The following is a 12,366-nucleotide window of genomic DNA, read 5'->3' on the forward strand; positions in this document are numbered from 1 at the left end:
TACAAAAGCTTAATGCTGTAAGAATACCTAGTCAATATAAAAAATATTGTAAATCCAAATAATAAAATAATATTCAAAATCGAGACTGTAGAATGGAATCAATTAAATCATGTATATATCAGAATTTAGTATACAAAATAAATGTAGTAATTTCACCTTGGTCATTTGACCAGGTTAGGTTGCTGTAACTTAACGCTTTTTTCACTCTCTCTCTTTCCATTCCTTATTATGAGCCAATTTTCGAGACACTACTTATTAAGTGGCAGAGGTTAACGCTCCGTTAACCTTTTTATAAACATAAAGCATTTTTATTTAAATTAAAAAAAAAGTGAATCAGCTTTACGCTGTATCTCGCATATAGCAGCGTAGGCAAATGGAACCTGCGGTGGTTTTTAAAGTAAATAACTTTAACTTTTAAAGTAAATAACGTAATAGCTGTTCACTTGTCTTAAAATTATTACTTAAAAATATTTGTAGGAGATATGACTAAGAATGTTCATCATTCTACTATGTTTTATTAAAAGATGGAAAAAGATTTTTTTTGTTTTATCTTAATTGACTTAGTCGTAATCTTCATGGCTGAAGGTTGTGCTCCTGAAATGCCCTCATGGTTTTGTAGGTAAGCTGCTTCCATCTGGTTCGGTTTTCGGCTTCGCCTAGAGCGTGAGTTATTGAGAAACCAGTATGTGCAGTAACTTGGTCACACCAATGTGACCAAAGTAGCCAAGAATCCTTTGATAGCAAATAGTTGAGACGGAGGGACGAGAGAGAGCGAGAAATACAGTGTAATCACTCCATTCCCCGATTTCTATTCGAATTAAAGACACTTGTTGAGTAGCAGAATTTAAGGTACTGACTGCTTCGTTTAACTAAACCAGAAAAGATAAAATTGGCAATTTGAATAACATCGGTATAAAATCTTAAAGTAACTCTAGTGATATAACATTCCATCTTTTGTTATTTCTAATATTTCACAAATGTTTTCCATAAGCGTCACAGACTATTCGACGAATAACCTATGTGTTGCAATTGTCTTTACCGGGATCTACTCCGGGAGCACATACTTTAGTGGTTAGCGTTTGCTTGTTTGCCATTTAATATAAATCAGATTTTCATATATTAAATAAATGGAAGGATTTAAAAATAAGGCTCGAAATGATTGCGGTTGTTTATGTTATCAATTACAAAAAAACTTTAAGCACAGGTAAATTAAATACAATTTCTATTTATTTACTTTTTTAGCTTCAAGCTGTGAAGGCACATAGCAGGGTAGACAGAGGGAACCTGAGAACCTAGTGTTAAGACATTCCGTTCCCATTAAGACACTTTCTTTCCACATTTTTCATCGAATTCTGGAGGTGAAAATTGCGCAGCTTCCAAGAAATGCACTAGAAATTAAATAAAAGTCTTTATTACTCACAGGCAAAGGCAAGAAACAATAATAATAGACAGTACCGTACTCGTGTAAACTAAGCTAATTAATTTTCATATTTGTTTATGTGAGTTAGTAAGTGCGATGCTAGTGCTGCACTGCAAAACAAATTTTTTTATTTCTTTCTTCACGCAGTTTGTGAGGGAGAACCTATTGTAAAAATAGTTCTTTACTTTCCGCCCAAATTCAAGACATTTCAAGACATTTCTGCATGGTAAGCAGGGATAATTTATTGATGATGCATTTCTTTCATTCATTTTGCATGACAATTTCAAGATATTGTTGAACACAAGCCTCTCCTATATATCTTACTAAATAGAGTAAATGAAACCAATAATATATGTGGGAATGGTGAAAGAAGAACAACAACAATTAACAATATTTTTCTCTATTTAATTTTACACCAAAGAATATATCGTTATAATCGTGACAGCTTGTTCTGGTCTTAATTTCTTCTTATTAATTCTTAATTTTTGACATACATCATCTATTACATCTAGATACTAATAAAACCTCTAAACTATCCCACATATATACCTACATATGGACCGTTTATTTTGAGAGTGGTGTAAGTCCATTTTCTTTTGTTTCGAGAAAATTAAAGGTTAGTATGTCGATGATTATGCAATTTCATTTACCGACCGATTTTAAGTTGTTCAAAACATGGGTTTTTTTTTGAGAAATTAAACACGGACTAGTTATATATAAAAAAAATACATTAAATTAAGCATGAATTACGTGATAGCTCATTTTTGGAAAAAATGGACTTACACCACTTTCAAAATAAACGGTCCATATATACATTCCCCCGCGCGGAGACTGAAGCCACAGCCATCCCATATGCAACTATGGCAATATGTAATTAGTAATTTCAGTATTTTATTTAAAAAAGTTAAAATTAAAAAATCAATCCGTACTTTTCTCTCCTGAAAATTATTCCCTATATTTAAAGCGATGTAGTTCTCGGAAATATCGAGCAAAATCAAATATATCTGACTCTGGAACCGGGGATGCAGAGGCGGGGTGAGGAGGGGTGCATCAATGAGGGCCAATAACAGAACCTCTCCAGGTCCCGGCGCGAACGTGCGTGCTGGTTGACGCTCCGCGAGACCCCCTTGAATCTTCCCGCCGCGCGTTACGCTTTCATTACGGTTTTGTCTGAAAAGTTTTTGTAAGTATATTATTAAGTTATCTTCTTATATTAAACTTTAATAAAATCTAAATAAGGATTTTTGAATATATATATTATCAATATATTATTGATTACTTTATTTTTTTAGAAAATAAAATACTTGTTACCAAAGTTTCTTCTGTAAAAATTTTATAACATAAAAATTATACCTATAAATAACTATTTGTTATTAATAACAAATTACAAAGAATTTATCAATATTATAATAACCAAAGCGCGGTGTTGAGTACCGCCACTCAACACGCAATGCCTCCAAAATTCGGCGGAAAGAGGGGAACGGAGTGTCTTAACACTAGATTTCCTCTGCCTACCCTGATCTGTGCGGGCATAGTGTACTATAAGCGAAAGAAAACAGCGGGAACCCGCTGGATTCAAAGGGCACAGGACCGGACGGAGTGGCGAGCATTGGGGGAGGCCTATGCCCAGCAGTGGACCTTAAAAGGCTGATGGATGGAAGCGAAAGAGAATTTCTGACATTCTTTTTATCATATTTTGAACGAGGTGCAAACAATGCAATCGAATAATATTTGCGTCTCTGTCGTTGTGTTAGTCTGTGGGTGACTCCGTGCGTGGGTATGCCTGTAAGAGAGTCTGTGCGCCAGTGCGCCTGTGCGGGACTATGTCTGATCTTATAAGTATTTTGAGTTGAGTGGAATTCAACGCCGGGCCTTGGTGAAGAGAGCGGAGAAATGAAACTATTATTAACAAATTATTGTTTGAGGAAATGAATTATCCCTTATTCCCTTGAATGGGATCGAACTCAAACCGTCGCGTTACAGTCACACCCGTAAAGCATATTATATAACTAAATAGAAAAAAAAGGAAGGATAAACGGTGGATCTTGTTGATGATCTTCCTCTGCACCCCATATTGTCACCCTTTTGGTCCATCACTTGTCTGACAGTCTATTCTACGAGTATATAGTATACTTCATAATTAAATATTTAATTATCTATATATATAAAATCGAAAGGTCACTCACTCATCACGAAATCTCAGAAACTACAAGTGCTAGGAATCTCAAATTTTGCATAGGAGTTACTTATAGGACGTAGGTGCGCGCTTAGACGGGAATTTGCAATATTCGACTTCTAAGGGGTTGTTTTTAGGGTCGAAAGTTTGTATGAAACTTCGTTACTACAAATGCTAGGAGTCTCAAATTTTGCATAGACGTCACTAGGACGTAGTCATGGAGACAGAAATTAATAATAACATAGTTCACGCGGGTGAAACTGCGAGCGGGCCGCTAGTTAATATTATAAGCAATTGGGCTATCTTTAAATAAATTAAAAACAAAACAGTTCTTTAACTTTGTAAGACAAAGCTCCCGATTGCTTTCCTCCACTCGACATGCAATATATTTTTTTACTTCCTAATCCTACTTAAGAACGCCCTTGTATTCGACGATATAACGATAATGATACGCTAAATGGGATTAATTCGACTTTTTCATGTGCCTTTTTTTATAAACCATAAATTAACTTAGGCCGCAGTGGTTCAGTGCACACAGCGTGTGCATGCATGACTGTAAGCGCGACGGTTGTGGGTTCAATTTCCACTCAGGGTAATAAATTATTTAATATTATCATTTCTTTGCTTTCGTAATAAGAGAATGCGCGGCGTTGAGTTCCGCCACTCAACGTACAATATCTTGAAAGTTCGGCAGAAAATGGGTAACGGAGTGTCTTAACTCTAAGTCCTCTGCCTACCATGGATAGAACTGAATACAGCGTGGAGATAAAAAAATATGCTAGCTATGCAGCATGCTAGCTTGTTTTTTTATGCTTATTCTATAGATTAAAAAAATATTAAATATAATATTTCTTTTTCAGATCCTGCTTATTCAGCATGTGTCTCCCATGTTGTATCCTCTGTAAGTATTATTTTTTTTATTATTTATTAAATAATATGTTTTTATATGATTATTAGTGGACCCGAACGCGGCTACGCCCGCTTGAACTATGCGAATATTTATTAAATATATTTATGAAATTATTTTCACTTTTCAATAGAGAGATGCGTTAAGCAAGTTTTGGGCGACGTTTTCTAACAAATTGCAAATCGTTGCTTAGCAACGGTCGCATAGCGACGGTTGTTATTAACATCATCATCATCATCATCAACAGCCATCTTTTGTCCACAGCTGGACATAGGCCTTCCCCATTCTCGCCACCACACTCGATCCTCAGCTCTTCGGACCCATCCGCTTCCCGCCAACCTCTTTATGTCGTCGGCCCATCTGTTATTAACATGGCGGAATAAATTGCATGTCAAATTAATAAGTATTTTAATATATTGGTATATATCGAAAATATTACAAATAAGAGAAAAAAAGTATCCTATGTTCATCCCGAGACCCTCAAGTATCTCTATATGTGTATTTTATCACAATTAAATTAGCGGTTTGACCCTGATTGTTTCAAAACCTTATGAAGTTAAATATTTTAAAGTATTTCATAGATTTTCAAGCTTCACCGAATTTTAATGATCTATGCACGGTCGAGTTACTATTTGATCTGCATCCAGTGCTCTAGCAGTCTACTACATTTAGACTTCTTTTTTTGTAGTTTTTCTTTATTGTTATCTATTTTGTAAAGTAATTGCTTAAAAAATTATCGACTCAAAGTTAAATAGAGTTCCAGGGACGAGTAGAAATTCTTCATTAGGTTTTCTCGATTTTCTTATATCCTGGTTAAAGCTTGTCTTACATAATTACTAATATATTATAACAAAATAAATTGTTATTTAAAAATAACATAAATGGTGAGTATTGTTTTACAATATATTTATAGGCAAAACGTTATATTCAAATAATCTTTGTACAAACAAAGATAAGTACAAACTTATTGCCAAATCAATCAAAACGGAATTATTTTCCACTTTAAAATGGACATTAGGTTATTTATGCCCAAATGGTCTATATTTAATAAGTAATTAGTTAGCTCTCTACACACCTGCTTGTACACAAGAACGTTAAATCCTCGGTAAGTTTATTAGAATAAGGTTAATATACATACATACATAAATAAATAATTCCATTCAATTTCTTTAAAGATACCTATTTATTTTTTTGGTAAATTTGTGTTAGTTAACCAATCTTAATATTATAGATTAATGAACGTATGGCCTAGTCCACTAGTGTGTACAGGTATAGCCTAGGTATATAAATCAACTTCACGCTGTATCCCGCACACTGGTAGGCAGAGGGAACCTAGTGTTACCTTTCTGCCGTATTCTGGAGGCATTGCGTGTTGAGTGGTAGAACTCAACACGCAATGCCTCGACACCAAAGCGAAGAAATGGCAATATAAACGTAAATAAATATTTCACTTCCTCGAGTGGGGATCTAACCCGCAACCGTCGCGTTACAGTACTAAACTGAGGCCGTCGTGGCCCAGCGGCACGAGGGTGTGACTGTAACGTGATGGTTGTGGGTTCGATTCCTATTCGAGGAAATGAAATATTTATGTAAATTTATACATCCATTTCTTCGCTCTGATGTTGAGGCGAAGCGAGGCGTTGAGTTCCGCCACTCAACACGCAATGCCTCCAAAATTCGGGGAAAAGTGAGGAACGGAGTGCCTTAACCCTCTGCCTGCCCTGCTGTGTGCGGGACACAGCGTGAAGCTGAAAAAAAAGTATTAAAAATTCTGAAAAGATTGTAAAAAATTGTTTTTATATCTTATATCTTTTAATTATTTTGACGTTCTTTTATAAATTTTATTTATTAACTAGCGGACCCGGACGCGGCTACGCCTTCTTGAAATATAAGAATATAATTTCTATAGAAATATAATTTCAATCTATATAAAATTCTAAAAGTGACTATTATATTTATTTTCATAAGGATGAATATCAAAATGACGCGGTAACGAACGCGGTCGCGTAGCGACGACGGTTGTTATTAACATGGCAGAATAAATTGCATGTCAAATTAGAAAGTATTTTAATTTATTAATATATATGTGTAATGTAATGTTATATAGCCTATAGCACTTCTGAAGAATGCAGCTTTCATACAAAACAAAAACAAAGTAAATCGAACCAGTAGATCCAGAGATCTTAGCGTTCAAACAAACAAACAAACAAAGTCTTCCGCTTTATTATATTACTAGTGGACCCGGACGCGGCTACGCCTGCTTCAACTATAAGAATATTCATTAAATATATTCATGAAATTATTTTCAATTTTCAATAGAATTAGTAAGAAAATATAAATTTAAATAATCAAAAAGAATAATAAGTAGATACACATTATTAGAAAAAAATGTCTGAGTTATTGAAATGAACCAACAAAAGGATTAAAAGTAACTAAAGGATAGGTATTCTTAATATTAGAAAAAGTACCTAAAGTTTTCCGTGCGTGCGTACATAGATATCGACTCTACGACATAACTAAACATTTTTCTCTATTAAGTAGGATAATTAGCGGGCAATATCAAATAAAATAAGAAGAGAATCAAAGTGTATTTTAAATTAATTATAAACAACAAATAAAGTTCGAAAATGTAAATGTAAATTTTCAATTTATAAAACCGTCAACGTCATCTGCCCGTTCGCGTCGGTCATACTGTGCCGCCCGTAGGCTAGGTCATTTGGAATCAGTGACATCTCCTTAATTATTTATTAGAATGTTATACAGTAAACTATAATTTCAACCTAGATAAAATGCTAAAAGTGACTATTATATTTATTTACATAAGGATGAATATCAAAACGTCGCGGTAGCGGTCGCGTAGCAACGACGGTTGTTATTAACATGGCAGAATAAATTGCATGTCAAATTAGAATGTACTTTAAAATATATTAATATATATGTGTAATGTAATGTTATATAGCCTATAGCACTTCTGAAGAATGCAGCTTTCATACAAAACAAAAACAATGAAAATCGGACCAGTAGATCCAGAGATCTTAACGTTCAAACAAACAAACAAACAAACTCTTCCGCTTTATTATATTAGTATAGACTAGTGGACCCGAACGCGGCTACGCCTGCTTGAACTTTAAGAATATTTATTAATTATTATATAATATATTTATTTTTATAAGGATGAATATCAAAATAAAAAAGTATGAATATCAAAATAATAAAGTTCATTTTAGGTGACGTTTTCTTATAACAACAAAGAAACTTTGCAAACCGGTGCGTAGCAACGACGGTTGTTATTAACATGGCAGAATAAATTGCATGTCAAATTAGAAAGGATTTTAATTTATTAATACATATGTGTAATGTAATATTATATAGCCTATAGCACTTCTGAAGAATGTAGCTTTCATACAAAAGAAAAACATAGTAAATCGGACCAGTAGATCCAGAGATCGCTATTCAATCGCGATTATCGCGATTTGAACGCTATTCAAACAAACAAACAAACAAACAAACAAACTCTTCCGCTTTATTATATTAGTATAGAAGTATAGATTTAATATCAAAATGCAATCAAATACGTAAAAGTAATATAATATGTTATATTTACAACTGTACTACATCTTTGTTTTAAAAAACTAAACGAGACGTGCTGTTCTAATAAACAGCATATCAAGAAAGGTATGAATACAATAATTATAAGACAAAAGAACTTAAAGCACAATATATTAGAAGAAAAAGTGTGTCGAGCAAACTGAAATACGGGGCCACTTAAAGTCACACTTGGGGGGAAGGGGGGTGTTGGGTGATCACAAAGCCAGAAGCACCCCTGGCTCGGGCCTAAGCCGACGCGCCGGAAAGCGCCGCGAAACTTCTTCCAAAACTTAGTGACTCAAGCACGCGCTTGAGAAATTAATAGTGATTTAAAAATAAAGAAATTAATAGTGATTTATATAGTTGGGTATATATAGGAGAAACATTCTCTTATACGTTTTTTTTTTATTGGAAACTTGAAATATTAGAAATGTGAATTCTATAAAATATATGGTGATGTATCTGATTTTATTGGATTATTACAGTGCTTCAGAAATTCAAGTAAAGTTTTTAATTTATTTTATTCTTTTCAACTTAACGTGTATTCTGGAATATATAAATTAATGGTAATTTGGGTCCTAAGTATTGCTAACAAAAAATAAACAAGTAATTACGCTGAAAAGCCTCCTGTCCTTTTATGAGGATATTTAAATACATTATGATTGGTTAAAATTGTTAGACAAATTTCTACGAAACTATGTGTGATTAAATAAATATTCGGTAATGAGTATTTTTTACTAATTCAATATTGAAGCTTATAAAATACTGTCATCTATGTATATGTTAAAAAAGCGTGGTCAATCTTATTCTTTTATTCTTTTCTTTTATTCTTATTTTTTTAAATAAATAATTTATAAACATTTAGAAACAATCACAATCATTATTAATTTATATTTGATTCATAAATGTTGCATCTAATTACAATAGATATATCAAAAAAAGTGTGTAAAAATCTCGGAACAACTTTTGATTATAATTAATGGATTCTTAGGCGTTAAGTGTTCGATTAATCTATTAATCTATATAATATATAAAAGGACTTGTCCTCACTGACTGAGGCAAGACGCACGCACAGCCGTAATCACTGTGCGTAGAAACGTGAAATTTGGACAGATATTTACTTTCGTAATCTGGACATCCACTAAGAAGGGATTTTGAAAAATTTTAACCTTAAAGGGTTGAAATACAAAAAATTTTAACCTTAAAGTTTGTATGGAAAAAAATTGAAATCGGCACCGATTTTTATAAAATTTGAAATTTAGATTTTTAAAAGTATTTACTTGAGCACGTGTTTCATGGTTTTCTAGAATTCACCCCTAAATAAGCAAGCGAAGCTGCGCGCGTCCGCTAGTCTTGTATAAAATATGAGGCATTGAGTTCCGCCATTCAAACTTTTAAAAGTGGAGAACGACATATTTTAACACTAGTTTCTTTCTGCCTACACTACAACACAGGATGAAAAGTGAAATTGAAAATAAAAAAAACTAAGTTCAGGGAAACGTTACATTTTATTCATTACTCAAAATAAAACTGAGTTTTAAACCAACCTCGAGTATTGCTACAAGTAACTGGATCTAATTTAGTTTTTACTTTTGCATTAACATATTATACCACAATAAATTAATTAAAATCATATAAAATTCAATTAAAAAAATGACAAATATAGCTGACGTTACAATTAAGCCCTGAGATCACATAGGTAATTAGTGATATTGAGACCTAGTATAGTAGAATATCACTAACACCTATTAACGTAATTGCTACACAGATACACATATATACATACATATAGATTTTCCAATAAGTACTAACTAAGTAATTATTATTTATGAACATTTTCATTTCTTCGCTCTGGAAACATGCCAAAGCGCGACGTTGTGCTCCGTCACTCACCGTGCAATGCGGGGAACAGAGTGTCTTAACACTAGGTTCCCTCTGCCTATCCTAATAAATGCGGGATACAGCGTGAAGCTGAAAAAAAACTCCAACAATTTTATTATCAAGGGCCATATTTGTATTCCTAAACAAATGGCAGTAAGTACTTACATAATTGCCACAGTTCTGTCTCTAGTAGGAAGAATTGAGGGTGCAATTAATGGAAATTACCTCAGCTGGAGTCACTCTGATAGCTTTCTAATTTATATAGATATCTACTACTTTATGTAATATGCTAGTAATACTACTACTATAGTATATAAATAAACTTATAGACTAATATAATTATTATAGTAGTAAGACAGTACTATTTAGTGATTTACTCAAACGAAATTGTGTTTTACTCAAAAAATAAGATACAATATTTAATAAATTAACGGTATTTATTTGTATATAACTCATTCTTTAAATGTTTCTTGAGATACACGTGGCTTCAGATCTGCTAGAAAAGAATTAATTTTAATTTATACTGCAATTGAAACTATTAAATTTGATAAAAACACTTATAAAGCGTAAATCAGTTTTATAAAAAAATGAAAATAAAAAATCTATATACAGGGTGGAAGAGGCCGTGCTTCTTTTATTGAAACTGCATATAGGGTAATATATTTCAAACCCACACCTAAGAAATTAATCAAGGTACCTCAACAGTTTGGACGTAGGATTTTTTTTTCATTTCACGATTTTTATCCATACCTGTATTTCGTGTGACGCACACATACGTGTGCGTCGTTTCCGATTTGACAGGTAAGTGTGTGCGTGCCTATGTTATACTTTACAAATGGCGTTTTATTTTAAAACGATAATTTTATTATTTATTTTGTTTGAAAAAATAACTTTTTTATTTTTGGGAATTATTTTTTTTCCGAATTATATTAGGCTTTTATAGAGTAGTTAAAACTGTGGTTTCATTTAAAGTGGTGCTGACAATTCCACCCTGTATATTATCGTAAACGAAGATAGTAGTTTAATTAACTTATTTATAATATAAATAAAAAGATACCAATAATAAAAGATGTTAGCTCCATATTCTCTTGGCTTACAAAGACACTATTTAAAATTAGTTCTTTGTTTGTTTCTGTCTGACAAGTTACATCAGTTCCATCAGTTTCGTCCATAATCGAAAGTTTATAGACGTAGCATTGTTTTTTTTATTTCTCTTTGAAACGTATAATAAATCGAGTGTATTAAAAAAATGGTAAATATAATAAAAAAAATAAATTACCTAGAACAAAATATCCGGGAATGCACAGAAGTGCATATAACTTAACTTTCACTTAAAATTGCTTAAAAATATAGTAGAGAGAGACTGTTACGCGAAAAACATTTTTTCTATTATAAATAATAAAAAAATATGTACAAAACATAGTAACTCAATCGAAATCAATGTCTGAATTAAAATGAAAGCGGAATATAAAAATAGATCGCCATTAAAATGCGACACAACCAGCCGAAAAGGTAAAAGGTGCTTTATATTCCACGTAAACTTTAAACTTATACCTTCAATAATGATTGCCTGAAAACAAAAATTCTCTGTCGATATAAAAAAATATTTATAAACGTCTATAAATAAATGAAAAATAAAGAGAACTGACACTAAAATTAATTTGCCTTCCCGGGTTATTTATCTATATTTGGATAAAGTGTAAAGCTGAAGAGAATTAAAACATTTTCAATCCCAACTAAAATAAATTGTAAGTATTATTATTAAATTATTTCGAAGTGGTAAGTTTTTTGTTAATTGCTTTAATACAATGGTGTGACTGTAACGCGACGGTTGCGGGTTCGACTCCCACTCGAGGAAGTGAAATATTTATTTACGTTTATATTTCCATTTCTTCGCTCTGGTGTCGAGGCAAATCGCGGCGTTCAGTTCCGCCACTCAACACGCAATGCCTCCAGAATTCGGCAGAAAATGGGGAACGGAGTGATGAGAGAGAGAGAGAGATGTGTGCGGGATACAGCGTGAAGCTTTTTTTTTAAATAATGAAAGTGATTTCCTCTCATTGAGCGATAATAATAATTAATTTGTTATACCTACAGACAGACACTACTACCATTATATTGACATCGAATGTAAAAATTTAATATTAAACATTATTTTTTACAATATAATATTTTTACTTATGTAAAAATATTTTTACTTATGTAAAAATATTATATTGTAAATGCTAAGTTCATATAATAGTGTAAACAAAATGTAAGAATCAACAGGCTCTACAGGTGGCCACACCTGTTGATTCTACATTGTCAAACTCCGATATAAAACATATAGATAGATTGCTTTCCGTATAAAAATATTACTGACTACAAGTAATAATTGTTTTAAATAAAATAAGA

At 32.5% G+C, this 12,366-nt stretch overlaps 1 protein-coding gene across 1 annotated transcript in view; it reads left to right on the forward strand.

Moving 5' to 3' along the window:
- Positions 1-2,504: 2,504 nt before the first annotated feature.
- Positions 2,505-12,366, forward strand: part of CngA (Cyclic nucleotide-gated ion channel subunit A) — a 33,658-nt gene continuing 23,796 nt past the window's right edge. The window contains exons 1-2 of the mRNA XM_085205924.1: positions 2,505-2,603; positions 4,457-4,497. Coding sequence (XP_085062050.1) covers positions 4,473-4,497 — 25 coding nt within the window. The 5' untranslated portion in view covers positions 2,505-2,603; positions 4,457-4,472. The remainder of the gene's footprint in view (positions 2,604-4,456; positions 4,498-12,366) is intronic.

The sequence above is a fragment of the Heliconius melpomene genome, chromosome 21 (genome assembly GCF_056956725.1).
Source record: "Heliconius melpomene rosina isolate 202511_hmr_F chromosome 21, ASM5695672v1, whole genome shotgun sequence".
Lineage (NCBI taxonomy): Eukaryota > Metazoa > Arthropoda > Insecta > Lepidoptera > Nymphalidae > Heliconius > Heliconius melpomene.